Raw genomic sequence first — 27,803 nt, 5'->3', positions numbered from 1 at the left:
CCCCAACCTCTGTACCTCTTCAGGCCCCTTGGTTTCTGGCCCCTTCTGTCCCTCCCGCCTCCCCTGAGTGCTCTGGGCCTTGAGTCTGGGCCCTTCTTGGACCACCGCCACTTTCTCCCCTCCAGGCCCATCTCCCTGGGACTTGGGCCCGCGCTGAGAGGAGGGTCATCCCGGGTCTCCCCTCCCGCCCCCAGGCCCCCACTCCCTGAGGGTTTTCTCCACCACGATGTCCGGGCCCGGCCCTGGGGAGCCCCGCTTCATCGCCGTGGGCTACGTGGACGACACAAAGTTTGGGCGGTTCGACAGCGACTCTCCGGGCCAGAGTGCGGAGCCGGGGGCGCCCTGGGCGGGGCAGGTGGGGCAGGAGGACCTGGACAAGGAGACTCAGAACCAAAGGGACAACGCGCAGTGGTTCAAAGCGCTCCTGAGGGACCTGCGCGGCCGCTACAACCAGAGCGAGGACGGTGAGCTTCGCGGAGCGGTGCCAGGGTCAGGTCACCCCCATTCCCATCATGAGGCCGGGGTGTCCCGAGTTTCAGGGTCCACTGACCCCTCGAGGCTGGAAGAGACCGCGGCACTTTTTGCCTGTCCTTTCATTTTCAGTTTAGGTTTATGCAGGGTGAAAAGGCAGGGTGATCTCGGGGTGACCTCGGGGTTGACCAGAAGGATGGGTTTCAGGGTCTCACACCCTCCAGAGGGTGTTTGGCTGTGAAGTGGGGCCAGACCTGAGCCTCCTCGGCGGGTATGACCAGTTCGCCTACGAAGGCACAGATTCCGTCTCCCTGAGCGAGGACCTGCGCTCCTGGACCCCGCGGACTCGGGGGCTCAGATCACCCAGCGCGCGCTGGAGGCGGCGGGCAGGGCCGAGCGCGTCAGGCACAGTGTGCAGAGCAGGTGCTTCCCGTGGCTCCGCAGACTCCTGGAGACGGGGAAGGAGGTGCTGCAGCGCACAGGTAAGAGGGGCCACGAGGCCTTGGACCTCCCCTCTCCTGGCGCCCCACAGGGAAATGGAATAATGGGCAGAACAGCAGCTGCTTTCTGGGCAGAGAGGGAGAGTCCCCCTGGTTTCATGTTCTGTGCTAGAGAGACTCGCCCAGAAGACACCACTTCTCTGGACAGTTAAGGAATCCAGTCCCTCGCCGGGGAGGGGAGGCCATCCTGAAATAACTCTTCCCTGGAACTTTTTGAACAGGCAGCCATCCTGGGAACCATGATTTTCTCTTTCAAGGCCTTGTTTTTGGTCTGACAAAATTTCTGGATCTGACTCCTGCCTTTCTGTGTCATTCACCCTCCACCCAGGTCAGGAGCAAAAGTCTGTGTTCTCCTTGGAGAACTGCATCCTCCTACCCTGGGCTCTCACCTGATTATCCCAGATTCTCCAGACCAGGCTGGTGCCGTGGACCAGCACAGCAGTAGACGATGAGGCCACCTCAGGGTTGAGAGAAGCGTGCAGGGTGGTCAGGACGTCGGTGAAAGAAATGACAAACAGACACACTTCAAGAGTGAAAATCTGAGTGTAATTTTCTTTGAGTTTGTGACCAGTATATATATGTTTTCCAAAAGCACAGGAACAAAGAATATCAATGAAATCAGCTTGCTCATGGGCTCAGCCTGTTGTAGAGCAACCCCGATACAAAACGGGGTGCCTGACTGTGGGTCCTCACCCGTGTGCTTAAAAGGACTTATCAATGCTCTACTGCAGGCACACGTGAAAGGTTAATAAAAGGTTTATTTACAAGGGAAGGGGAAATGAGGAAATGTACAGCTCTGGGAGAAAAGTGGGAGACAAAGTTTTAAATGAGTCCTACCCGATCCGCCGATCAGGAATCCCAAAATGGCGCTCTCAGAGTTGGCCGCCAGCCAGGAGCGGTGAAGCCAGGAGGCGAGCGATCGCAAGCCAGAGAGGGAGCAAGGCCCACGTGTTTGGTTTTTATATCCAACCTGGCTGCCCAACTCCACCCCCAGGTCCCAGCCACCCTCCCCTTGGTGGTGATGGGATTTGTCTTTCCCAATGTCCTGATGGCTTTAGTCTGGAGTGGGGGTGGAGTCCACAAAGCCTGTATGAGATTATCTCAGGACATCCTTTCCCACTAACAAGAGGACTCATCAGAGACAAAGTAGGGAACAGAACAGGCAGATCTACTGAAATACACTGCTGAGGGGAGCACCAGGCAAGACAGGAGAGGTCTGCTGTGCCACGGGGGTCAGCTACCTGGCTAGGGATCCAGCTCAGGCCATCACGGTGTCTCTTCCAGGCGTCTCCTTCTATATCTCTAAGTGTTAGGGGGAAGGGATGTTCTGAGCTAATCCCACACAGGCTTTGTGGACTCCACCCCCACTCCAGACTAAAGCCATCAAGACATTGGGAAAGACAAATCCCATCACCATCAAAGGGAAGGTGGCAGGGACCTGAGGGTGGAGTTAATCAGCCAGGGTTGGTATAAAAAACCAAACACATGGGCCTGGGGGGGCTCACTATCGCTTGCCTCCTGGCTTCAGGGCTCCTGGCTCCCGCCAGCTCTCAGAGTGCCATTTGGGATTCCAGATCGGCGGATCGGGTAGGACGCATTTAAAACTTTGTCTCCCATTTTTCTCCCTGAGCTGTACATGTCCTCATTTGCCCTTCCCTTGTAAATAAACCTTTTATGAACCTTTCGTGTGTGCCTGCAGTACAGTATTGATAAGTCCTTTTAAGCGCGCGGGTGAGGACCCACAGTCAGGCACCCCGTTTTGTATTGGGACTGCCCTATAACATAAGTTCCCAGTTCCAAGTACAAAGCCAAGAAGCAAGGCAGCTTCTCCACACGTCTCTCTCCTGTGTGTCCTCCTGGTGCTCTCTGCTCTGAGAAACCTTCATGTTCTGAGCAAACAGTCCATCAGAACAGCCCAATATCACAGCTGACACTCCCAGTGTCCGTCCTGTTCAGCCCCAGAACTTGTCGTCAGCCTCCCCGTAATCCTGACCCTGGTACATCAGAGGCAATCAGTGTCCAGCCTCCTCCTCTTTGGGGCATCAGCAGGGCGGGAATCTCAGTGTCAAACAAGAGCTTTAGTTCAAAGAAAACAGATCATGAGTCATGTAGCATGTACATGCAGCCTGTGTGTGTGCAGGTTCCTGTACTAGGTATGGGCCCCTCCTCCCTGACCCCCTCTCAGAAGGACAGAGCTGAGGTAGAGCACAGGGCACTGTCTGTGGTTCTCACCCATGCACTCAATTGTAACCACTCAGGCTCAGAGAACAACAATGAGGTTTCTTTAACAAACAGGAGAGCAGGGAAGTAAAGAGTTTCTAAGGCTTCTGTGGCCAGCTATGTCACCCCAGTTAGTGTCCGCAGTGTCCAATAGTCTTAAATTAAGGCTGCCCATGTAGGGTGGTACAGTCCTGTCAGGGAGGGCCTGGAGCTGGTGGCTTAGCTGCAAGCACTGGGCCAGGCTCCAACTCACAGTGGCAGCGGGAGGTGCTCCCAGGAGGTGCTCACCTCTGAGGAGACACCCCAACAGGCTCAGCCACAGTCTCAACACTGCGGGACAAGAAGGAGGCAGCAGCACCGTGAGGTGGTGCCGGACAGTCAGCAGCAATGACAGGTCTCAAAGGTGACCTTGCTGCTGTAACTCAGTGGGCAACATGACCTGGGGTGGTGTGGGGGAGACAGAGAGCCTCTGCTGTCAGATTGGCGGCCGCCTTTGTCGAAGACACTGATGGTGGCTGGTGGTGTAGTGCCCACATACTGTCAACCACTGCCATTTCCGGTGCTGGTTGCACAGTGGGCACAGCTGTCAGGGAGGACTGGGCCCTGTCCTCAACAGTGGCCTCCTGCAGCCTGCCAGAGTGGGTGGGGTTCCATTCAAACCCAGCTGATGCCCTCCAGCTCTCATGCCTAGCCCAGGGAGGTGGCCTCAGTGAAGATGTCTTGTGGCACCCACTGCAGGGCAGCCTTGGTGCTGCCCAGAAGCAGCTCCTCTGGGGGGCAGGGGAGGAGGAGCCTAAACCCTAGGGTTCTTTGCTTAAACCTGGCTTGCTCAGGGGGAGGGGCCCTCTGAAGTCTGCCTGGCCCCTGGCAGGAAACCCCCCTCTGCCTCTCTCTCTAGAGCTGTGCCCACCAGCTCCCACTTGCACACGCAGGTGCCAGGGCCGGAAATCACTACTGCTGCTGCCAGCCCTTTCAGACTCCTTCTCCCACTGGCCTCTGGCTGTGCCCCCTGGGGCAGCTGTACCAACAAAGCCCGCATGTCCCAGCACTCAGGGGGCAGGAAAGAGCTGGGTAAGCCACAGGGGTCTGGAGTCAGTGTCACACACTATACTATTATATACAAACATACACACATTCACACATATCTATTAATGCCTTTAGTAAATTTTACTTGAAGAATTTCTGTTGTAAATTTGTATCAAATGAGTGAGAAATCCACTCAGGGATAGTGTCAAGCCCTTCATATCTCTACTTCACAGTCTGAAATGTTGGGTGGCATCCTGACCCCTTGCTCACATCCCAGATGTTACATTAGGAAATGCTGTAAAGTCTGTCTCTGAATATATCCAGCTCCAATGACTTCCTATTATTTTCCTGATCACACCCAAAAAGCTACCAAATTTTCCATCCTAGAATCTGTGCTAGTTTCTGACATTTATCTTCCACCTCTCACCTTCACCTCTTGATTCTGCACAGCAGCCAGACTGAGGCTTCTGAAGAGAAGTTGCACCATGTCACTCTGTCCAAAAAGGTCCATTGATAACACATCTTACTCAGAGAAAAGATTATGAAATCCAAACTAAACTTCAGTGACAAGCCTAAATATTTGTCAATTATTTCCTTTTATAGAAAAGGATAGGTTTTTCACTTTGAAACATAGCAAAAGCGCAGTTTAGTTAAAAATCCAGCAGCCAAAAATACTAGTTGGCCATCAGGTTTCCCTTTCTAAATTCACTTATATTCACATAATTCTACGCTTATTACATAATGCTTTTAAAAATAAAAACCATCAAAATCTTTAGTTAAATAATACCACATCTGGACTGAATCATGGTAGTATGGATATTTTTTATAAATTCCAGTTTATTTATTCATTGGTAAAATGTAATATTTGACAATATTACCAGAGAAGAAGCTTCCTGTGTGTAGGGCGATGACAGTGTCATCACACCTGCTATGAAGTGGGTCATTTGCACAGTCACTACTAGATTATGGCAGAACTGCTCTCATACTAAGGCTTCCCCGTGAACAAAGTATGACAAGCGGTCATTTCCAGACCAGTATGGAACACGGAGCTCACTGCTGACACCAGGCACCACCTGAATCCTATATTTATGTTTCCATGTTAGGGTGTTGAGACTTGGTGTTATTAAGCACAAGGAGTTTTTCTTAATGAATGTGGTAGGTTGAAACAAAAGGTCCCCTCAATCATTTACTTTCCCTCCACCTTTTTAAAAATTATTATTATTTTTAAGATTTTATTTATTTATTTATTTACACAAGTACTGGGCATAGTCAGAAGCATGGGAGGGTGAGAGAATTCACCAGATCCAGAGCCGGGAGCAGAGCAGGCAGAAGGACTGAAGCACACTGCTGAGGGGAGCAGCAGGCGTCAGGAGAGGTCTGCGCGCCATGTGGGGCCCTCCTCCGGTGGCCAGGGAGCAGCCGGGGGATCGAACCAGCACTGCAGAGGCTGCAGGCAGCTTCGCAACCCAGTGCTCAACCGCTGCGCCACTGGGGAGGCCCTCTTATTATTATTTTTTAATATTTATTTTATTTATACAAGAACCGGGGAACAGGCCAAATACGTGAGAGGGTGAGAGGATTCACCAAAGACAGAGCGGGGAACAGAACAGGCAGACTGACAAAATACACAGCTGAGGGGAGCAGCGGGCGAGACAGGAGAGGTCTGCCATGCCATGTGGGTTGCTCCAAGGCCGATGGGGATCTAACCCGCACTGCAGAGGCTGCGGACAGCTTCACAGTGTTGTGTGCTCAACCGCCTGTGCCACCAGGGAGACCCTTAAAATTATTATTATTTTTTTAATTTTGTTTTTTATATTCCCCATACAATTACAACCCCCTTATTTTGACCCCAAGCCCTCCTTTCCCCACCCCCCACCCGCCATAGAGTGTCTCTGGTTCATAGATGTTTGTCGATTTTGATATTTTCCTTCTTACAGTTATTCTTTTTCCTGGTCCCTTATTTAAGTTTTCTTGATTCCTGCTATGAGTGAGAACATCCGGTATTTTTATTTTTCTTTCTGGCTTATTTCGCTGAGCATGATCCCTTCCAGCGCCATCCATGTTGCTGCAAATTGCATGTGTTTATCTTTTTTGAGTGCTGAGTAATATACCATGGTGTGTATGTACCACATCTTCTTGATCCAGTCATCTATTTTTGGGCATTTGGGCTGTTTCCAAAGCTTAGCTATTATAAATAGTGCTGCTATGAACATAGGGGTGCAGGTGCTCTTTGGAATTGATGTTTCTGTGTCCTTTGGTTAAATACCTAGGAGTGGAATTGCTGGATCCTATGGAAGCTCTATGTTTAGTAGGTCCAGAAATCTCCACACAGCTCTCCATAGTGGTTGGACCAGTTTGCACTCCCACCAACAGTGCAAAAGAGTTCCTTTTTCTGCACAGCCTCGCCAACATTTGTTGTTGCTAGTTTTTTTAATATGTGCCATTCTCACTGGTGTAAGATGGTACCTCATTGTAGTTTTGATTTGCATTTCCCTGATTACAAGTGATGTTGAAGATTTTTTCATATGCCTGTTGGCCATTTGCATTTCCTCTTCAGAGAGGTTTCTTTTTAGCTCTTCTGCCCATTTTTTGACTGGATCATTTTCTTTGTTTTTGTTGAGTCTCATCAGCTCTTTGTAGATTTTTGTGATCAGTCCTTTATCATTAGTGTTGTGTGCAAAAATCTCCTCCCAGTGGGTTGGGTTTCTCTTTGTTTTGGTTATTGTCTCTTTTGCTGTACAGAAGCTCTTTAATTTGATGTAGTCCCAGCTGTTTATCTTTGCCTTCGCTATCACTGCTTTGGGTGATGTGTCTGTAAAGATGTCTTTGATGTGCATATCACGTAGTGTTTCGCCTATATTTCCTTCTATGTATTTTATGGTTTCAGGTCTTATGTCTAGTTCTTTAATCCATTTTGAGTTGATTTTTGTATATGGTGTGAGGTAGTGGTCAAGCTTCATTCTTTTGCATGTAGCGACCCAGTTTTCCCAGCACCATTTATTGAACAAACTTTCTTTGCTCCAATGCATATTCTTTGCTCCTTTGTCAAAGATTAGTAGACCATAAATCTGTGGGTTTATTTCTGGATTTTCTATTCGATTCCATTGGTCTGTATGTCTGTTCTTGTTCCAATACCATGCAGTTTTGATGATTATGGCTTTGTAGTATAGTTTGAAGTCTGGGAGTGTGATGCCTCCATTTCCTTCTTTTTTTTTCAGTAGAGCTTTGGCTATTCGGGATTTTTGGTGATTCCATATGAATTTCATCAACAATTGTTCTATTTCTTTGAAGAATGACATTGAAATTTTGATTGGAATAGCATTGAATCTGTATATTGCTTTTGGTAGGATGGCCATTTTAATAATGTTTATTCTTCCAATCCATGAGCAGGGGATGTCTTTCCATTTCTTTGTGTCTTCTTCTATTTCTTTTAACAGTATTTTATAGTTTTTTTTGTATAGGTTCTTTGCCTCTTTTGTTAGATTTATTACCAAGTATTTGATATTTTTTTGTTTCAATAATAAAAGGGATGTTTTTTTTTATTTCTTCTTCTTCAGATTTATTGTGTGTGTATAGGAAGGCTACTGACTTTTGCGTGTTGATTTTGTATCCTGCCACTTTACTGAGCTAATTGATTAGTTGAATTAGTTTTTCTGTGAATTTTTGGGGTTCTCTATGTATATTATCATATCATCTGCAAATAGTGATAGTTTGACTTCTTCTTTTCCTATTTGTATTCCTTGCATGTCTTTCTCTTGTCTTATTGCTCTGGCTAGGACTTCCAGTATTATATTGAAAAGCAGTGGTGAGCGTGGACATCCTTGTCTTGTTCCAGATCTTAATGGAAATGCTTTCAGCTTTTCGCCATTGAGAATGATACTGGCTGTTGGCTTGTCATATATGGCTTTATGATGTTGAGGTATGTTCCTTGCATCCCGAGAATTTCAGACCCTTAAAAATTATTGATGAGACAATATAAGTTATAGATTCACTGTCCGGAAAGACACAGTCACCTCTTAGGTCACCCCTGGTATTTATGCAAGAGGTTGGTTTCTCTTGGTCTCTCAGCATGACCAAGATTAGGAAGATACAAGGAAATAGATTTTTTTCCCCATAGAATGAACCAAACCAGTATCTCAAGGTAGACAAAGGGAGAGTTCAGTTTAGCTGGAGAGGAGTGTCACAGCTCAGGATGCTGGGCTGGATGTTTTGTACTTTTGTACTGGGACCAGGTAGTATTTACAGACACAATAGGTGCTTTTTTTTTTAGAGCCTGAGCCAAATTGGGCTAGTTTTCAAAAATGCAGCTCAAGGGCATGTCCCATGGAATTGAGATAGAACATTTTATGATCTCTGCAGCAATAAAAGAAAAGTACCCGCAAGAACGGTGCAGAGACAAAGCAGGGGCATCCCCGTAGCTAAGTCGGAGGCCCTCCAGTCAGACCAGGACCATGCACCGTGGCCTCTTGATTGGCTATGTCAAGACTCAAGTCTAAGTGACTTACTAAGTAAGAGAAGCAACACGTGCAACCAGAGAAGACTGCACCTGAAAACTGGTTTCAACTTTAGCATGCAGGAGAGAGGTGCACCCTTTTGCAAGACAAAGAGGAAGTTCCCATCCACAACAGGAAGGTGGTGTCCAACACCAACCCCTATCTACAGGAGGCGTCCCTCCTCTTAAACTCTAGCTGTGAGTGATCAACAGTCTCCTTGCTCACGGGGGTCTATTGGGCTTAATCACTCCCTTTCCAGCGTGACTGGAACACAATGTATGGACCTATCTGTCTCACACCGAACACAAGGGGAGGGGTCCTGGACTTTGTGGGACTCTACTGGTGACCCCGACCCTGTCTTTCTACAAAGGGCACCCATTCCCAGTGTCTAGCGAGCTTATAGTAGCTACTCTCCTTGTCTGAGCATCACTGGGGAGGGGATGAGATGCCCTGTGAGCAGCCCTGGCTGCAGGCTGGGGTGGGGGGAGTGAAGGAGAGGAGAGGAGGCCTTGGAGCTGCCCTGTGTCTGAGGCGCCATCTTCTCTCCCCATAGCCTCTCTCTGCAGCCACTTGACCACACCCTGGAGACTGTAAAGCAGATGCTTTTCCTTTCCACTCCCTGTTGCTGGAGACCAGCCCCAGCTAGAAATTGTGTCAGGGGTCTCAGAGAGGAGAGGACGGCATCGGCCAAGTTTCTCTCGCAGGGCTGAAGGGAAGTGGAGCGAGGTAGAAGTGAGGAAGACACAAACACTTTAGTTCGTACAAGTATCTCCTACTGAGGGTCTCACTGGGTCTCCCCAATGCCCAGACCTTGTCAAGAGACAGTATGGGAGGCGCAGCCTGCTGCACCCTGTGCCACACTTCAAGTGTTCAACAGTTAGAGGCACCATATTGATCAGTGCATATGTAGAACATTTCTTTCTTCCTGAACATTCTATTGGACAGCACAGCTCTTCATGCTTTGGGAGCATCAAGTCAGATGCATTAAACACATATAAAATCAAGGGGCCAATATTATCTCTCTTAAAGATGAGGTGAGGTCCCTGGATGGAAATACATATTAAGCAGGTGAAAAACAAAATAAAAAAAGATTATCAGTGGGTCTGGTGCCTCCAGACACTAACTGTCCCAGTTCCAAAAAGAAGCACCTGTCTCTCCACCTCCCTTCTCAGACTGAGCACTTTCTCATCATCTCTGAGAAATGAGTGCTCTTCCAGGGAGTCCAGGGGCAAAGCTCTAAGAAAAACTTAGGAAGCTGGAAATCCAAACCAAGGAGATGGCAGAGACTCTCCCTGGTTCACTGAGAAAAGCATTTCCAAAGTAGGTCTGTGGAGCTGTTGAGGTCACCCAGAACCTTTCACGGGATCCAGGAGGTCAAAACTATTTATAACATCTCTTAGACACTTTTCACCTTTCACTATTTTGACATTTGCTAAGGTAAAACTTAGTAAAAATAGAAATTATAGTACCAACTGCAATAGTAGTTATTGTTCACCCCACTTTCTCGCAGGAAAAAAAAATCCAGACCAGTGTCACTTCAAAATGTCCTGGTTAAATCACAAAAGCGTATTTTCTATTTATCATCCTGAAATCCACATTTTTTAAAGGTCTGAAATGATGACAAGGAAGTGCACATAAGGCATGTCTGCTACAGTCCAAAGGGCCGTGTCCCAGAGGGAAAAATGTATGAAGTGAATTCACCTCTTCTTTTAGGCAATATCATTTTTAATTGAAGGAAGGAATGGCTAAAACCATGGTTACTTAGACTAGTTGAATTGGCAGACACTTTCCTGAAAATGAAGGTGAGTCTGTCCCTTTTAAAAATCAACTGATGCCACTTGTTGCCTTGATAAAATGTAAACTCCCAGAGAAAATCAGAATTATGGAGAATTGTGTCCTATCACTATAAACTTGACAACTTACAGTATGGACTAATTTTTCTTTTGGGATCTGTGGTAAAAATAAAACATGTGATTTTTGATAACTTGACCCCAGTGTTATTAACACTATATAGCTGTATCACACGCAGTGAAACAATAGGTAACTTTTTTTTTTAAAAATCATACAATTGTAAAAGATCCATTAATATACAGGAGAAGCCTAGGGAGTTAATATAACAGAATAGGAAATATTCAATGACATGGTTTCAGGTTTCACTTTGCAAATAACCTTTGAGAAAATATTGCTTATATAGTTATGATTTCGTATGAAAGTTGTAACAAAGTTGAATGTTCATAATCTGAAAAGGTTATTAAAATACGCTAATATTAAAAAGGTTATTAAAATATTTACAATTCCTACATATTTCCATGAGATTGTATATTTTTTCATATATTTCAAACAAAACATTAAATGTAGAAGAAACTATGAAAATAAAAGATCTTCTAATGAGGCAAAAATGACACAACAATATAAAATGTAAAATTTCCCCTCTTAATTATCCTTATATTGACAGAAAGTTATTTTCTGAAAAATGCTTTGTTAGGGTCTCCTGGTGGTGCAAGGGGTTAAGACTCAACCTAGGAAGCTACCTGCAGCCACTGCAGCATGAGTTCAATCCCTGGCCAGGAAGTTACTCACATGGTGCAGCAGACCTCTCCTGTCTAGCCGGCTGCTCCCCTCAGCAGTGTGTTTCAGTACATCTGCCTGATGTGCTCCCCACTCTGTCTCTGGTGAATTCTCTCACCCCAAGCATCTCTGGCCTGCACGGCAGCTCTTGTATGCATAAATAAATCTTTTTTAAAAAATGCTTTGTTAGCATACATTGGTTATTAATATTCTAAAGTAAAGAAGTAATACCATCTTAAAAAGCCTTTATTCTAGTAAAGCAAATATTTAAAGCTATAACCCACGTAAAAATTATGCATGGGATCCGTAATAATTTGTGAGACTGTAGAGACATCCTGAAAGAAAAATGTTTTGAGAATCGCTGACCCAGTTCCTGGGCCTGGACTCGGGGAGACTGTGTGACAAAGGTTTTGGTGCAGGAGAGGAGGGGTGTCGGGGTGTGGCTTTCAAAGTCTCACTACCCCAGGCGCTGTCTGGGGCTGGAAGGTGACTGTTGGGGCTTCCTCATCTCCCCAGTTTCACGTGTCACAGCCCGTGTCGGGTCCTCCCTCCTGGATACTGGTGACTCACCCCAGGGCTCACTCCCCATTGCCTGGAGGTCTCCAGAGCAGCCAATCAGCAGCCCCGCGGCTCCCGTTCCAAAGCCCTCGCCCGCCCGCCGGGACTCCGTCTTCCCAGCCCGGGTGGGGGCGCGTCCTGGGGGATGGGGGGCGCAGCCCTCCTGCTCCTGCTCGCGGTGGCCGCGGCCCCGAGGGAGACCCGGGCGGGTGAGTGCGGGTCGGGAGGGGACAGGGCGCTCCCAGAAGCGGGAGCGAGGGCGCGGGCGGGCGTGGGAAAGGCGCGACCTCGCCGCCGCCCTAGTTGTCCCCCCACCTCGGCCCGCCCCGTCCTGGCCCCTTTCCGTCCCCCGAGACCCCAGCCTCCTCTGGCCCCCGAGTCCCGGCCATTTTCGTCCCGCAGCCGCTTTTCACTCTCACTCGTCTTTCACCCACTTTCTGTCTCGTGGGCGCCCCCTGGGACTCGAGCCCCCGAAGGGGAGAAGAATAGCCCGGGTCTCCCCTCCCGCCCCCAGGCCCCCACTCCCTGAGGACTTTCGACACCACAATGTCCCGGCCCGGCCTCAGGGAGCCCCGCTTCATCGCTGTGGGGTACGTGGACGACACGCAGTTCGGGCGGTTCGACAGCGACTCTCCGGGTCAGAGCGCGGAGCCGCGGGCGCCCTGGGCGGGGCAGCTGGGGCAGGAGGAGTGGGAGGAGGAAACGCAGATCCTAAGAGACCTAGCACTGTGGTACCGAGCGCACCTGGACTCCCTGCGCGGCCTCTACAACCAGAGCGAGACCGGTGAGCTGGCGCGGGTCCGGGCCGGGTCAGCACCCCCATCCCCACGGACGGGGGTCGCCCAGGGTCTCCCCCTCCAGGCTTCTCTGCAACCTGCCCGGGAACAGCCCGCGGGACTTTCACCCCGTTTCATTCTGTTTAGTTTATTCCCGGCGGGGGGCGGGAGGTCGGGGTGACCGCGGGGTGATCACAGGGTGACACGGGCCTGGGACAGGGTCTCACACCCTCCAGGGGATGTTTGGCTGCGAAGTGGGGCCCAACGGGCGCCTCCTCCGCGGGTACAGTCAGTTCGCCTATGAAGGCGCCGATTACCTGGCCCTGAACGGGGACCTGCGCTCCTGGACCTCGGTGGACACGGCCGCTCAGATCACCCGGCGCAAGTGGGAGGAGGAAGGTCGGGCAGAGAGATTCAGAAACTATGTGGAGGGCAAGTGCTTGAACTGGCTGCGCAGATGCCTGGAGTACGGGAAGGAGACTCTGCAGCGCACGGGTAAGAGGGGCCTGGAGGCCTCCCGGTCCCCCCCTGCCTGGAGTCACTGCGGGAAATGAGTCCTCTCTCTAGTCCCGAGAGGGGGACTCCCCTGGGGTTCATGTTCTGCACTAGAGAGACTCCCAGAGACTCCGGCTTCTCCTGAAGGACAGTGAAGGGATCCCGTCTCTCCTGAGAAAGACAGACAGTCCCTGACATCACCCGTCACCGGGTCCTTTTGACCAGGGGCCTGTTTGAGAACCACGAGTTTCTCTCTCAGTCTTGTTTCTGGTCTGAGAACATTTTCAGTTATGTGATTCCTGCTTTTCTGTGTCGTTCACTTTCCACCCCGGTCGGGAATAAAAAGTCCGTGTTCCACTCCCTCTGCTTCATCCTACCCTGGGTTTTCATCCTCATTCTAGAACTTTCTAAGGAATAGGAGAAGCTCATAGATTCCCCCAGATTAGCCTGTTTTTTACATTTTATGCTTCTTCCTGCCACACCAGTTGTCTTGTCCATTGTGAGGACGGTCTCATGAGGATTCTTCAGTGTCTGTGGAGGAAACACAAAGTTAGTTTTCTGATTTACCACCTCAGATCCCCCAAAGACAAGTGTGACCCACCACCCCACCTCTGAGCATGAGGTCACCCTGAGATGCTGGGCCCTGGACTTCTACCCTGCGGACATCACCCTGACCTGGCAGCGAGATGGGGAGGACCTGACCCAGGAGATGGAGCTGGTGGAGACCAGGCCTGGGGGAGATGGAACCTTCCAGAAGTGGGCGGCTGTGGTGGTGCCTTCTGGAGAGGAGCAGAGATACATGTGCCACGTGCAGCATGAGGGACTGCTGGAGCCCCAAGTCCTGAGATGGGGTGAGGAGGAGGATGTGGGCACTGAGGCTGTTCTCAGGGCCATCAGGAGCCCTTCTGGAGACCTTCAGAGGGTCAGGATAAGGTCTGGGGCTCAGGGTATGATCTTCCCTTCCCTTCCAGTGCCCCCTCCTCAGTCCTCCATCCCCACCGCGGGCATCATTGCTGGCCTGGTTCTCCTTGGAGCTGTGCTCACTGGAGCTGCGGTGGCTGCAGCTGTGATGTGGAGGAGGAAGCACTCAGGTAGGGAAAGCAGTGAGGGATCTTGTCCACTGGGGGCTTCCATGTCCCAGGCAGAACTTGCCCTGCCTGTTTATTGGGAAGTGCCATCCACACACATGTGTTGCCCAGAGGGCATTTGCTCCAGTCCCCCCTCACCTCCTTTCTTCTTTTTCCCCAGTCCTGACCTGGGTCTTTAGTCCCAGTTCTGGAAACTTCCCTGTGGTGCAGGATTAGAAGATTCCTTTAGGCTTCTGACCTGACTGCTCCCTGGTCTCACATGATTTTTCTACCCACAGGGAGACAAGGAGGAAGCTAGACTCAGGCTCTAGGTAAGTGTAGATCAGTGGTTTGACCCTGAGCCCCTGGGGATAGTGTAAATGGACTCCATGGGGGAGTCACCCTCATCTGTCCCTCCTGTGGTGTCATCTCTTACCAGGTTCTGTTTTGTTCTCAACCAGGCAACAATAGTGCCCAGGGCTCTGATGTGTCTCTCTGCCCCTAAAGCATCTTTTAAAATGAATGTGATGAGGGCCCTCCACGGTGGCACAGTGGGTTGAACGTAGTGCTGTGAAGCTGTCCGCAGCCTCCGCAGTGCAGGTTCGATTCCCGGCCAGCCAGGAAGACTCCCACTTGGCAGGGCAGACATCTCCTCTCTCGTCCGCTGCTTCCCTCAGCAGTGCTTTCAGTCCGTCTGTCTGTTCTGCTCCCCACTCTGGTGAATCCTGATTCACCAGACCTGGTGAATCAGGTCTCTGGTGAACACTTTCACTCTCCCGCGACTTGGGCCTGTACCCCAGCTCTTATATAAATAAAAAAATTTTAAAAAATGAATGTAATGAGGCTTCTGTTGTTCACACCCTGGACAGCACCTGGTATTGTGCAGAGTTTGCATTTTCAGTCTCTCCTAGGTGTGATGGTGTCACTGTTCTTAACTGTGATAGTGAGCATTTGTTCATATTTTCACTTTTCTATGAATACAGTTGCCGTTTGTATAGAAGTTTTGTACATTTTTACAGATGAGGTGCCATTCATTTATTACACTATTTTTGTCCTTATTAAAATTGGGTTATTTCTTTCTGATCATTGAGTTTTCGGCATTATTTGTAGATACAGTCCTTTGTCAGATTCGTGATTTGCAAATGTTTCCCCCCAACTCTGTGAACTGAACTCCTTTACTGATGGGAAAACGAACACTGTTGCCCAGACAGGAGCATGGAGATACAAGATAAATTGCTAGGTTTTGAGCAGATACTGGCTGATTGGGGTGTTGGGGGTGGAGGGGAATGACTTATGCGTATCCTTGAGTGTTATTTAAATGTCCTTGTATGAGCATGAAATATGCTTTCTAAAGTAAATTACACTTCATTCCTCAACTTATAAAACTCTTCACACATCATGACCAAATCACATGTTAAGACCAGACTGACACGTGGGTTACAAGTGATGGACCTGCTCGTCATAGTTGCAAAGTCATGGTTTCCCTTTGGGTTTACTCTGGTATTGTCCATTCTTGGGGTGTTGGACACGTGTAATGACCTGTGTCCATCATGAGAATATCATACAGAGGATTTTCACTGCCCATAGTGTCTTCTGTGCTCCAAGGATTCAAAAGCAAAAAGGAACCAGTGGAATCACATCAGACTAAAAAGCTACATAGTGAAGGAAGCTATCCTTAAAATGAAAAGACAATATCAAATTGGAGAAACTATTTGTACATCATCAATCCAATAAGAATTTAATATCCAAGATCTACAAAGAACTCCAAAACAAGAAAACACCTCAAAACAGAGGAGAGGAGCTAAATAGGTACTTTTCTAAAAAAGATACACATGTGGCCAATAGATATATGGATACAAGTTTATCATCATGTGCTGTCAGAAAAATGCCAATTCAAACCACAATGAAGGCCTCCCCTGGTGGCGCAGCTGGTGAGCACTGGGCTGCGAAGCTGCCAGCAGCCTCTGCAAGCCAGTTTGATCCCCGGCCGCAGGCGAGGGTCCCACATGGTGCAACAGACCTCACCTGCCCCTCCTGCTGCTCCCCTCAGCAGTGTATTTCTTCGACAGCCTGCCTGTTCTGTTCCCTGCTCTGGCTTTGGTGAATTCTCTCACCCTCCTGCGCTTCTTACTGTACCCAGTGCTTGTATAAATAAATAAATAAATCTTTAAAAAATAAATCAAACCACAGTGAGTTCCCACCTCACATCTGTGAGAATGACCCATTGAAAGGTGTGGAGAAAAAGGAACTCTGGCACATGGTGGGTGGGAATGATGTCTTCTCCTGTCAGTGGGCAGAATGAGGGGTTCCCTGGACCTTCAAAACTGCACACTCTACATGGGATCTGCCATCAGCTGCATAAAGACAAAACATACACTAAAGTGTAAGACCTTCAATAGAAAAGAACTTTAATACAATTACTATAAAATAGAGAATCAGTGTGCAATAGAGGGAGAAGAAGAGAAAGAATACAGTTAGTATAGTTCCCAAGTGAAGCACCCAAAGTTACCCGTCCCCTCATGGGTCAATGCCCAGCCAAACAGGCTGGGCCCAAAGCAGGCCCACTGGGGCCCAAACGCCTGCCACAAGGCTAAGGCACCTACTGGTAGAGACCCATGGGAAAGGGTCAGGAGGGGCCAGGCAAGTCTGGAAGGAAAAGAACAAAATCTAAATCCATGACAAGATAACAGCGGTCATTGTCAGCCTCCTCATGAGTCTCTCACCCATGTTTTTAATCTCTTTCACATGTCTCTTTCCATGTCCCCAACTCCATGGCACAAGTCCAAGTGAGAAGCAAGGCGTGATTTCTTCTTCACATGTCTCTCTGCTCCATGCACCTCCTCAGTCTCCTTTCCCCATCTTGCTCCATGTCTTCCTCCTCTTCCTTAGCTTCTCATCCCTGCTCAGCCCCACCTTTCCTCGGGCGGGGCAGGACACCTGGAACCTCCCTTTTCTATGGACAGCACATTGGTCCTGCCCCTATGGGGAAAAAAAAATGAAGGTTCCTCAAAATAGACCTGTCATATGGTCAAGGATCCCATTCCATGGTATTTATCCAAAGAAGTTAAAACACTAATTCCAAGGAATATGCACCTCCTACAGTCACTGCGGCACTGTCTACTATAACCAAGCTATGGAGACAACCTAAGTGCCCAACGGCAGATGAGGGGATAAAGAACACAAGCTATACACACTATGGAATACTACTCAGCTGTGAAAAAGATGAAATATTGAATTTGCAACAACATGATAGATATGGATGGGATTATGCTAAGTGAAATAAATTTGAAGGAAAAAGTTATATACAGATGATTTCATTCATATTTGGAATATAAAGAAACAAAGTTGGGACAGATGAAACTAAACCAAAACATATTCTATATATATGACTGTAGAATTGAAGCTATGGCTGGGGGTAAGAGTAGGAAACAAAGTAGGAAGAGGGCCCGATGGACTGTAGTGAAGACTATGGGTGCCCTTAGGGTGGGTGTGATGTGGTAACAAACATCTGAAGAGATGTGACCCTTGCTTCTGAACACATGCAGTGTGTAAACCAATGCTAACCTCAACTGAATAATACAATGAGGGGGAAAAGAAAAGAAAAAGGTAAATTGTCTCCTCTATTGGTCACTGACCTCAGGACTTGGCCTTCGCCTCCTCACTGCCATGCAGGGTGAGGGGCTGGTTGCCCACAAGGGCAGAGGCAGGAGGTGCAGGGACTCCTGGGGCTGCCCAGGCACTGCTGAGTAGAGACACTGCAGAGAGGGAGGCTCTGAGGGGACCAGAGACAGAGGGTCAGAGTACCCCAGTGCTGAGTGAGGGTCTGGTTCCCAAGGAGAGGGGAATGTGCGCATGTGTGTGTGTGTGTGTGTGTGCGTGTGTGTGTGTGTGTGTGTAACAAGAATGACAGGGTACACAATATAAAATGATGGGAAGTCAATTAACATCAAGCCCCAGAATAAAGTAATTCAAATTTCACACAGTGTAAAGAGTGTCAGAACAACACCCCAATAAATACAGTTCCATGGAGAAGGAGCTTCTGAGTGGGACTGAAAAAGCATTGGACCTGCAGAAGAGGAGGAGGTTTATGGTTGGCTTGAGGAGTAAGGAGCTGGGCAGGACCCCTCCTCCTGTCCTGGCCCCTGCTAGGATGTGGTGGCATCTTCATCCCTGACAGCTCACTCATTACCCGAGTGTTAACATTATCAATGGTCCACTGCATTCCCAAGATGTCCTCCTGAAAGCATCCCCATTGCATAGTCCCAGCCTCTCTGCCTCAATCCCCACCCCCACTGCAATTCTCCAGGGTCTCACCTATAGGGGCGGAGATACACTTCAGAGCACAGGGATGTGGCTGCCTGGGGGAGAACACAACAAAACTTGGTGAGAGGTGAGACCACAGGAGAAACTGATGAGAGTGACTCTCTCATGGGCTCCATCTACACCATTCCCAGGGCTCAGGGATCAAAGCCTTGACCACACTTACTTGCAGCCTGAGTGTAGCTTCCTCCTTGTCCTCCTGTGGGAAGAAGCATCAGGTGAGACCAGGGAGTAGTCAGGTCAGAAGTCCTAAAGGAATCTTCTAATCCTGCAGAACAGGGAAGTTTCCAGAACTGGGACTAAAGACCCAGGTCAGGACTGGGAAAAATGAGGAAAGGAGATGAAGGGGGACTGGACCAAATGCCCTCTGGGCAACACCCGTGTGTGTGGATGGTACTTCCCATTAACCAGGCAGGGCAAGTTCTCCCTGGGACATGAAAGCCCCCAGTGGACAAGATCCCCCACTCCCTTCCCTACCTGAGCACTTCTTCTACCCCCTCACACATGAAGCCACCTTGTGTCCAATGAGCACCTCTAAAGAAAACCGAGCTGGAAATGAGGACCATGGCAAGGATGGAGAACTGAGGAGGTGGCACTGGAAGGGAAGGGAAGGTCAGACCCTGAACCTGAGGCCTCGGTCTGACTCTCTGAAGGTCTCCAGAAGGGCTTCTGATGGCCCCGAGTCAGCCTCTGTGCCCACATTTCCCTCCTTATCCCATCTCAGGACTAGGGGTGCTATCAACCCCTCATGCTGCACATGGCATGTGTATCTCTGCTCCTCTCCAGAAGGCACCTCCACAGCTGCCCACTTCTGGAAGTTTCCGGTCCCCACTGTCCCCCCGCCTGGTGTTCACCAGCTCTGTGTCCTGGGTCAGGTCCTCCCCAACTCGCTGCCAGGTCAGGGTGATGTCATCAGGGTAGAAGCCCAATGCCCAGCACCTCAGGGTGACCTCATGCTCAGAGATGGGGTGATGGGTCACATATGGCGATTGGGGGGCCTGAGTAGGAAGAAATGGAATTTTAATGCTTTTTGTTTCCTCCATGGACACTGAAGCAGCCTCATGTGACCATCCTCCAGTGGAGAGAACAGTGTAGATGGAGGGAGGGGCACAAACCCCAGAAACCAGCCTGGTCTGGGAGTCTGGGATAGTAGGTGAGAGCCCAGGGTGGGATGCAGGTCTCTGAGCATTTTGTTGCTGACCTGGGTGGAGGGTGATGACACAGACAGGCAGGAGTGAGATCTCCAAAAATGCTCTGACCAAAAAACAAGATCTCGAGAGAGAAACTCATTGCTCCTAAGATGGCGCCGGTCAAAAGGATCCAGTGAAGGGTGATTTCATGGGTGGTTTCCCCTCTTTCTCAGGAGGAACTGGATTCCTTAACTGTCCTTCGGAAAAAGTAGAACCCCCTGGACCAGTCTCCATCCCAGAGCTGGAAAACGTGGCCGACAGCTCCCTCTCTGGCCAGAAGGGGGCGCTTCCTCACCATGATTCCATTGCCCTGCGGGGTGCGCGCCTCAGGGAGATCAAAGGCCCCGCAGCCCTCTCACCTCTGAGCTGCGGCGCCTCCTTCCCCATCCCCAGGAGTCTGGGGGCCCCTCCACGCACCCGCCCCCAGGTTGCTCCCGTCCTGCTCTGCCCGACCTTCCCCCTCCCCCTCGCGCCGGGGAGCTGAGCCGCGGGGCCCGCCGGGTCCAGGCGCGCAGGTCCCCGCCCAGGGCGCGTCCCCGGCGCCGTCGTGGGGAGCTGGTCGTGCCCGCGGGGGAGGCGCCGTCGGGCCCCGCGGCGCAGCCCAGAGTCCTCTGGACCGTGGGAGACCCTGAGCCCGCCCTTCAGTCACCCCGTGGTCTCCCGCCCGCACCCGATCTCCCGCCCTGAATAACCCCAAACTTAAATGAAACCTAAAGGGTGAAAGTCCCGCGGGCTCTTCCCTGGTCCAGGGGCCTGGCAGGGGCCATGGCCTCGGGGGTCACGGGGCCCCGAGACTAGGGGCGGGGGGTGGGGCGGGAGCGGTGACCTGCCCCGGCCAGCGCTGCTCCCCGGCCCGGCTCTGGCTGCGGCGGCCGCGCGGGGCCTCCAGGAGCGCTTGGAGCCTCCGCGCCGAGTGTCTGCGGAGCCGCGTCTCCTCGCCCGACCCGCCCGCCCGCCCGCCCGCCCAGGGGCCCGCGGCTCCGCGCTCTGGCCCGGGGAGTCGCTGTCGAACCCCGAACTGCGTGTTGTCCACGTAACCCCCGCGATGCACCGGGGCTCCGCGAGGCCGGGCGGGACATCACCATTTCTAACACCCTCAGAGAGGGGGAGCCTGGGGGCGGGGAGGGGTGAGAGCCGGGCGGACCCTGCTCCCGGGGCAGGTCCTGAGTCCCGGGGAGATGGGGCAGGGGAGAAAGTGTCCAGGAGGGAGGGAGCTCCAGAGACTGAACATGGGCAGCGGGTCCAGAAGGGGCAAGACTCAGGGGACAAAAGGAGGAGGCAGGTGGGGGGACAGAAAGGGACCAGGACTGAGGGGGACACGGGGGTGACAGAGGGCCCTAAGGCAGCAGCTTCCTCTGCAGAAGCCTTTTCCCTCCACCCTGCACTCACCAGCCCAGGTGTCTGTCTGGGCCAGAGCCCTGGAGAGAAGCAGCAGGAGGAGGGTTGGGGGCCCCAAGACCAGCACTGCCCTGGTCTGGGGAGCTTCTGACTCCAGGCTGGTGGGTGGAGACTTACCTGGGCAGGCAGTGATGCTGACTGGTTCTCTGGGAACCTCCAGGCACTGGGGACTGAGAACTGGGGAGGAGTCACAAATGTCCAGGGCCCAGCACAGGTGGTGGAGACAGAAGTGAGGCTAAGGGGGCAGTGGGGTGTCCCCAACAGTAACCTTCCTGCCCTAGACACAGCCCTGGGGCCTGGAATTATGAGAACCAGACTGGGGCCCTGGGGCTTTGCTCTGGCCCCTCCTCTCCTCACCCAAAGCTTCCTCACCCTGTCTCTGTGACCCCAGCACTGGGTCTGCGATTCTCAGTCATTTTCCATTCCGGATCCGTGTCCAGTCTGACAAATTAGGGAGGACGCAAAGCATAATCTTGTTTAGGAGGTATTGGTCCCCATACTACCACACTGGGAATAAAGCGAGTTTGATCATGTAGTTGTTTCATTTAGAATTATAGTAATAATCCAATGTCTGTTAATAGATAATCAATAACCAATGCCTGTTAAATAACTTCTTTTAATCAAGGCAATGGGAAGAGTGGATCTTTAACGTGTTTTATGTTTGCAGTTGTCTTTCTTGTCTGTCTCATTGTTTTTTCTTGTCTGTCTCATTAGAAGACAGTAGGATTTTCAAGTTTCCTTCTGCATTTAGCTGTGGTTCTGGTTGAAGTCTATGAAAAAATGTCTACAGCCTCACACAAATATGTTGGAGTAGTGTTTTCACATTATTGTGAATATTTCACTTTGATACTAAATTAAATCTATACAGCTGGTATTTTCTCCCAGGTTATTTGCAAAGTGAAACCTGAAACAATATCATTAAATATTTCTTATTCTGTTACATTTCCTTAGTTCTCCCTTGCATAAAACTAACTGCAGTTAGTTTTAATGTGTGATTTTTTTAAAGTAATATATTGTTCCACAAATTATAAAGCTCTTCAATGTTCATTACACTGGAATCAAATTATTTTAAAAAATTCATTTTATTTTTCACCACAAATCCAAAAAGTAAAAGTAGTACTGGAAGTTGTCAAGTTAGTGACAGGACACAATTTTCCATGATTCTGTTTTTTTCTGAGCACTTATATTTGGTCAAGGAGAAGTGACTGTCAGTTATCAATTGTCAGTTAATTTTCTTAAAGGAGCACACACTCATGTTCAGGACAATGTCTGTCTAATTAACCGAATCAAATAGCCACAGATTTTGTCATTCATTCCTTCATGTGCAGATGGAATTACCTACAAAAAAAGAAAAACTGTCTAATTCATCTCATGCAAATATTTTCCTTGGCACATGGTAGTTGGGGATGCAACAGGAGTGTTGTGTGTGCACTTGCGTGTCATTGCATCAGGTGCTGTAAAATGTGGATTTGAGGATGACAGAATAATGAAGATAATTTTTAATGCTTCAACCAAGACACTTTGAAAGACACTGCCTTTGAATTGTGTTTCTGAGGTAAGTAGTTGTGAAGAATAACTGCAGTTAGTAATTTAAGCTCCATTTTTAGTAAGTTTTACCTCAGCAGATGGCGAAATAGTGAAAAAGCCAATGGTGTCTAAGTGACGTTTAGAAAATAGTTTTGACCTCGTGGCTCCTGTGACAGGCTCTGGGTGACTTCAAGGATTCCACAACCACACTTTGAGAAATGCTTTTCTCAGTGAACCAGGGAGCATCTCCCTAGTGTTCTCTGCCTTTGCCTCCTCTTCACTTCCCAGCATCCCTCTCCCTGGCTGGCTCCTGCCTCCCCAAGCTGCCTCCCCTGCAGACACAATGGCAGCAGAGAGAGGACCCTGGAGATGTGGAGCTTGCACTGTCATGAGAGATGGACACTGAGCAAAGGTGACAAAGACACGTGTAAACCTGACCTGAGCCAAGGGCTGGAGCGTGTTTATTATGAAAGTAGAGCAGTAGGAGTGCTTCTATTATTTTAAATAATATCAAAAGATGTAAAAAATAATAATAAAAACAGGGCCTCTGTGGGGGCATAAGGTTTAAGTCTGAGTGCTATCATTTCTTAGACCTGAGTTTAATTCCTGGCCAGGGAGCAACCCACATGGAGCAGCAGACCTCTCCTGTCTCACCCACCCCTCCCCTCAGCAGTGGATTTCAGTGGATTGGCCTATTCTACTCCCTACTCTGTGTCTGGTGAATCCTCTCACCCTCTGCACCTCTGGCCTGTACCCCAGTTCTCGTATGCATAAATAAATTAAAAATGCATCTAAAAACAAGAAATAAAAAATTACATGCAGCATCAAGTACAAGATCCATCTCAGACCCAGTAAACAGCAGAGGCTGGGGACCCAGTGGTGGTGTAGGTGAAACAAGACAATGGGGCACTCAGTCAGCAGGAGTCAGGCTTTGTCATCAAATGAGTTTGATGTCAAACTAGAGAGGGTCAGTCCACCATCCAGTGCTGCCAGGCCAAGAAGTCTAGGCTGGTCTGCAGCCCCAGCCAGTAGTCAGGCACCACCTGGGAGACTCAAGGGATAGTTTAATCTAGCCCTTTGTTTAATTTCTCTATATCCATATCTAAGTGACGTTTTTGTCTTTCTCCTTTGGGCTTATTTCCATTAGCTCCTTCCATGTTGCCCCAGATGGCATGAGTTTATGTTTCTTGATGAGTCGTATTCTATTATCTATGTACAACCCCTTCCACAGTTCGGCTACTGTAAATTGTGCTGCAGTGATCAGGGGGTGCCAGTTTCCTTTGAAGTAGTGTAAGGTCCTCTGCTGGTGTGCTGGCGCCTGCCACCCTAAAGGGAGCTGGAGTCTCTGAGAGCACCTGCTTACTCTGCACAGGGGGTTGCAGGAGGTTAGAAGTTCTGCAAATAGAACTTTTTTTCTTTTTTTTATTCATATAAGCGTTAGGTAAAGTCAGAAGCGCGTGAAGGTGAGAGAATTCACCAGAGCCAGAGCAGGAAGCAGAACAGGCAGAAGGACCCAAGTACATTGCTGAGGGGAGCAGTGGGTGGCAGGAGAGGTCTGTCCCGCCATGTGGGACCCTCACTGGCGGCCAGGGATTGAGCCGGGGAACCGGCGCTGCAGAGGCTGCGGGCAGCAGAGGCAGCAGCTTCACAGCCCAGCACTCAACTGCTGCACCACCAGCAGAGGCACCCAAGGTGGTTGTTTCCAGACTGAAGTCTCTTGCAATTGTGCACACGGTTGAGAACCACAGTGATGAGTCCCCTACCAGGCACTATCCTTCCATCGGCTCTAGCCTGTAGGCCCCTATCGTATGGGGTCTGTAATGCTCCAGCCCTTGGTTTAGGCTTTGGGGCTTTTTGGCGGCTCTCTTATCTTAGAGCCCGGGCAGGTGGGTGCCACTGCGGCCTATCCTGGCATCCCATCCTCATGCCCTGTGACTACCCTTTTCAGTTGGGATCCCAGCCTGTGTCAGAGACACCAAGTGTTAAAAGCTCTTTATGAGATGCTGGACAACACCAACAACAAACAGCTCTTTCAGACATGAGGCCCGGAGCCTTTGCTCCTTTCCGGTGATGTCAGACTGAGGACTGGAGGCCCAGTCTCTGACAGAGGTCTTCATCCTCTCTTCCTCCCACAGAGGTTGGCTCCTGGGGGCTGCTTTTCTTCTTTCAGCTTCTGGTTCTCCATTCTTCAGAGGCCAGGAACAGAGTCTTCCCCTTCTTTCTTTAGAGGTTGGAACAGAGCCCCTCAGCTCCCTCTAATCCTGGCTTATATCACTCTTCAGGGTGTCCCAACATCAAGTCTGGTTGGACTATTTTTCCTTTTTTGTGCAGAAGAACTGAGGTATTGGCCAAAGTTGTAGAGTGAGCAGAACAGGCAGACTGACTGAAACACACTGCTGAGGGGAACAGCTGGCAAGGCAGGAGAGGTCTGCTGTGCCTTGTGGGTCAGCTCCTGACCAGGGATCAAACTGAGGCAGTAGTGGTGATGGTGCCGAGACTTGACATCTAGGCCACCAGGGAGGCCCTGGACCATCTTCATCCTTGGCTGACTGGACCACTTAGCACCAATCAGCTCAGAACTTGCACCTCATTGGTCCTGCCCATAACCCAGGAAGCATGCAGAAAAGGGCAGTTCTGAGGAGCAACTGCTACAACAGACTTGTGGTGGAGCAGCAGAGTGGAGACCACCGCTGCTACTGGCTCCTGCCGCCAAGTCATCTCACAAATCTGCGCCCATAGATGCGGGGGACAGGCGCAGGCCCCTCTTCCTGAGGCAGGCACTGTGGGACTTTGCCACCTGCCCAGGCCCCTTCCTTCACCGCAGCAGAACTGCTTTCTAGTGCTCTCTGAAGTGAAGGATGCTGAGGCTCAGCCCTGTTCAGTGAAGCGTGACCCGGGCCAAGTCTGGAACCAGGATGTCTCCACGTCTCCTCGTCTCTCCCCTACTGGCTCATGCCTTCAGCAGGGAGGTGACCTGCAGTCCTGAGGAACCCACCACTCCATGTCAGAGCCTAGGGCACAGGTGGTCACAGACCTTGCAGGACTACAGGGTCATCAGTGCCCCCCAGCCCTGAGTTGGAGCTACCTCTGTCCTGGCCTAAGGACCTCCCTCCCAGAGGCCTCCGAGCCCTTCCCAGCTAGCGCAGGCCTTACCAGCTCCTTCAGCTCTGCCAGCTTCTCCCATAGCTGGCTGAGTTTCATGGCCAGCTCGCTCTTGGTGTGTTGCTCTGTTTGGAGGGAGCCGGTCACCTCCATATTCTGATGGGCCAGGACAGACAGAAGTAACAATGAGACGCCACCCAATACAGCTGGAAACCCAAAGATCAGTGTCCCCTTCCACATCAGGACGAGGTCATCCCCCAGCCCAGGGCACCCCAGCCTCCTTACCTTCTTGCCAAGCGCTCTCTGGGCTCCAAATCCGATCATCTCCTGCACCCACCCTCTGCCCGGGACTCCCACGTCACCCGCTCTCCACGGGGATGAACACTGCCCACCTCTACACATCAGTCTCAAAGGCCACCCCCTCCAGCCTCCAGACCCTTCAGAGCCAACTGCTCCCTCAGTAGCCACATCCCACCTTGCCGCCTAGCAAAGTGTCTGCTGCCAAGGGCCCATGGGAGATGGGTAAGTGTCCAGTTGATTTTTAAAAGACAGTGGGGGAGGATGTCCCAGTCACTCATCTCTGGTGAACCTCACGTACTTGCAGTTCTGCTACAAAACTCACCTTAGTCCTTGCACCTGTAACAAAAGCCCCTTTTCTCCTACTCTTGCATTTCCTACTCCTAAACTAAAATGAATTCATCACTTTGAAAAATCAGCTGCAGTGTGGACTGTTGGTCTTTGCAGGACATGCCCAGATGGCAAGCCCTGTGTTTGGGGAGGGGGTTTATTGAGGCTCTCCCAGTAGGACGGGCCCCTGAGCATTCACACTGGAGGCTTGGAAGGCCCAAATCTCACACCCCTGCTCTGGAAGCTCTTCCCAAATGACCTTTCACCCTTCACGGTGTATTGTATCTTCTCCAAGATGATAAAGATGTGCAGGAAGGAAAACAACGATCAACCAAGCAGGTGAAATAGCAGACGTGGACACACCGAGGGCTAATGATGGCAACATAAAATCAGCCAGAGGCCAAGTACCCCAAGCAGACAAGCCTCGGGCATGCACGCTGGGAGAGGGCAAGCCAGAGAGGGGGTCTCAGCACAGCCTCAACTTCCTCCTGTCAAATGGGGGGAGCGCTACCCCATTGGAGCGGTTAAGGTCGGACACCAGCACCTGCAGAATGTCCTGAATCTACATGAGGTGAAAAGAGAAAAACAAGAGCATGGGGAGGAAGAGAAAAGTGGCTTAGAGAAGACAAAAAGGTCAGAGAAGTAAAGAGAGAGCAGCTCTGGACGATGGATGCTAGAGACAAGGGTGACAGATCCATACCACGGCCTGCGCCATCTTTCTAAACAGCCACTCACCACCTCACCTGAGGCAGAAAGCAACATGAACCAAGAGATGATCAAAGCTACCAAATCAGTCTGGAGGACACTGATCTGGCCCAACAACTTCATCTTCCATGTGAGGAAACTGAGGCCCGGGAGGGACGTGACTTTCCCTGGGATCACCCAGCAAGCAGGTGGCAAAGACGGACTCCCACCTCAGAGGTCACCTAATCCCAAGCACCCAGGGTTCATCTTTGCCGCCCTAAAGGGAGAGGGTGTCCTCACTGACTGGCTTCCCCTTGAGGCTGGGGATGAGGGAAATTGCCAGAGCAAGAAGTCCATAGCGACGCCCTGTACTGAAGGCTCACTGCGCACCAGGCCCCGCACGAAGGGATGAATGCACAATCATCTCATGGATGCTGCCTAGATTTAAGTAGAGCTGTAGCACCCTGACTCACAGGTGGACAAAGAGCTTAAACAGTGTTGCCCCAAATCAGATCCCCAGCAGAGCTACGGAGAGGCCGCACTCAGACCCAGGGTTCTTACCCACTTCTTTCATGCTCTTCACCTCTCAGCTGCCCCTGGAGCACCCCTCTCCCAGCCTGGCTGAGCAAGACTTACATCTTCAGATGACTTACAACCACTGGAAGTGGTTGTCTCTGGCCTACTGCCATGTTTCTTCTTTTTTTCCTTAACTCCTGCAGGAGACCCCAAGGTGTTTTTCCTTTGGCAGTCTCTCAACTGCGGAGAGGAAAAAGAGAGTTGA

At 50.3% G+C, this 27,803-nt stretch overlaps 1 protein-coding gene across 1 annotated transcript; it reads left to right on the top strand.

Moving 5' to 3' along the window:
- Positions 1–226: 226 nt before the first annotated feature.
- On the top strand, positions 227–27,803 carry LOC311188336 (class I histocompatibility antigen, Gogo-OKO alpha chain-like; the record flags this gene model as incomplete). The annotated part of the gene is made up of 6 exons (XM_084259445.1): positions 227–288; positions 397–464; positions 12,832–13,107; positions 13,683–13,958; positions 14,079–14,198; positions 27,742–27,803. 6 exons carry the CDS (start codon positions 227–229, stop codon positions 27,801–27,803), a joined length of 864 nt encoding a protein of 287 aa, XP_084115571.1.

This window comes from Talpa europaea (assembly GCF_964194135.1).
Source record: "Talpa europaea genome assembly, chromosome: 2".
NCBI lineage: Eukaryota > Metazoa > Chordata > Mammalia > Eulipotyphla > Talpidae > Talpa > Talpa europaea.
This window is presented reverse-complemented; position numbering and strand designations above follow the sequence as displayed.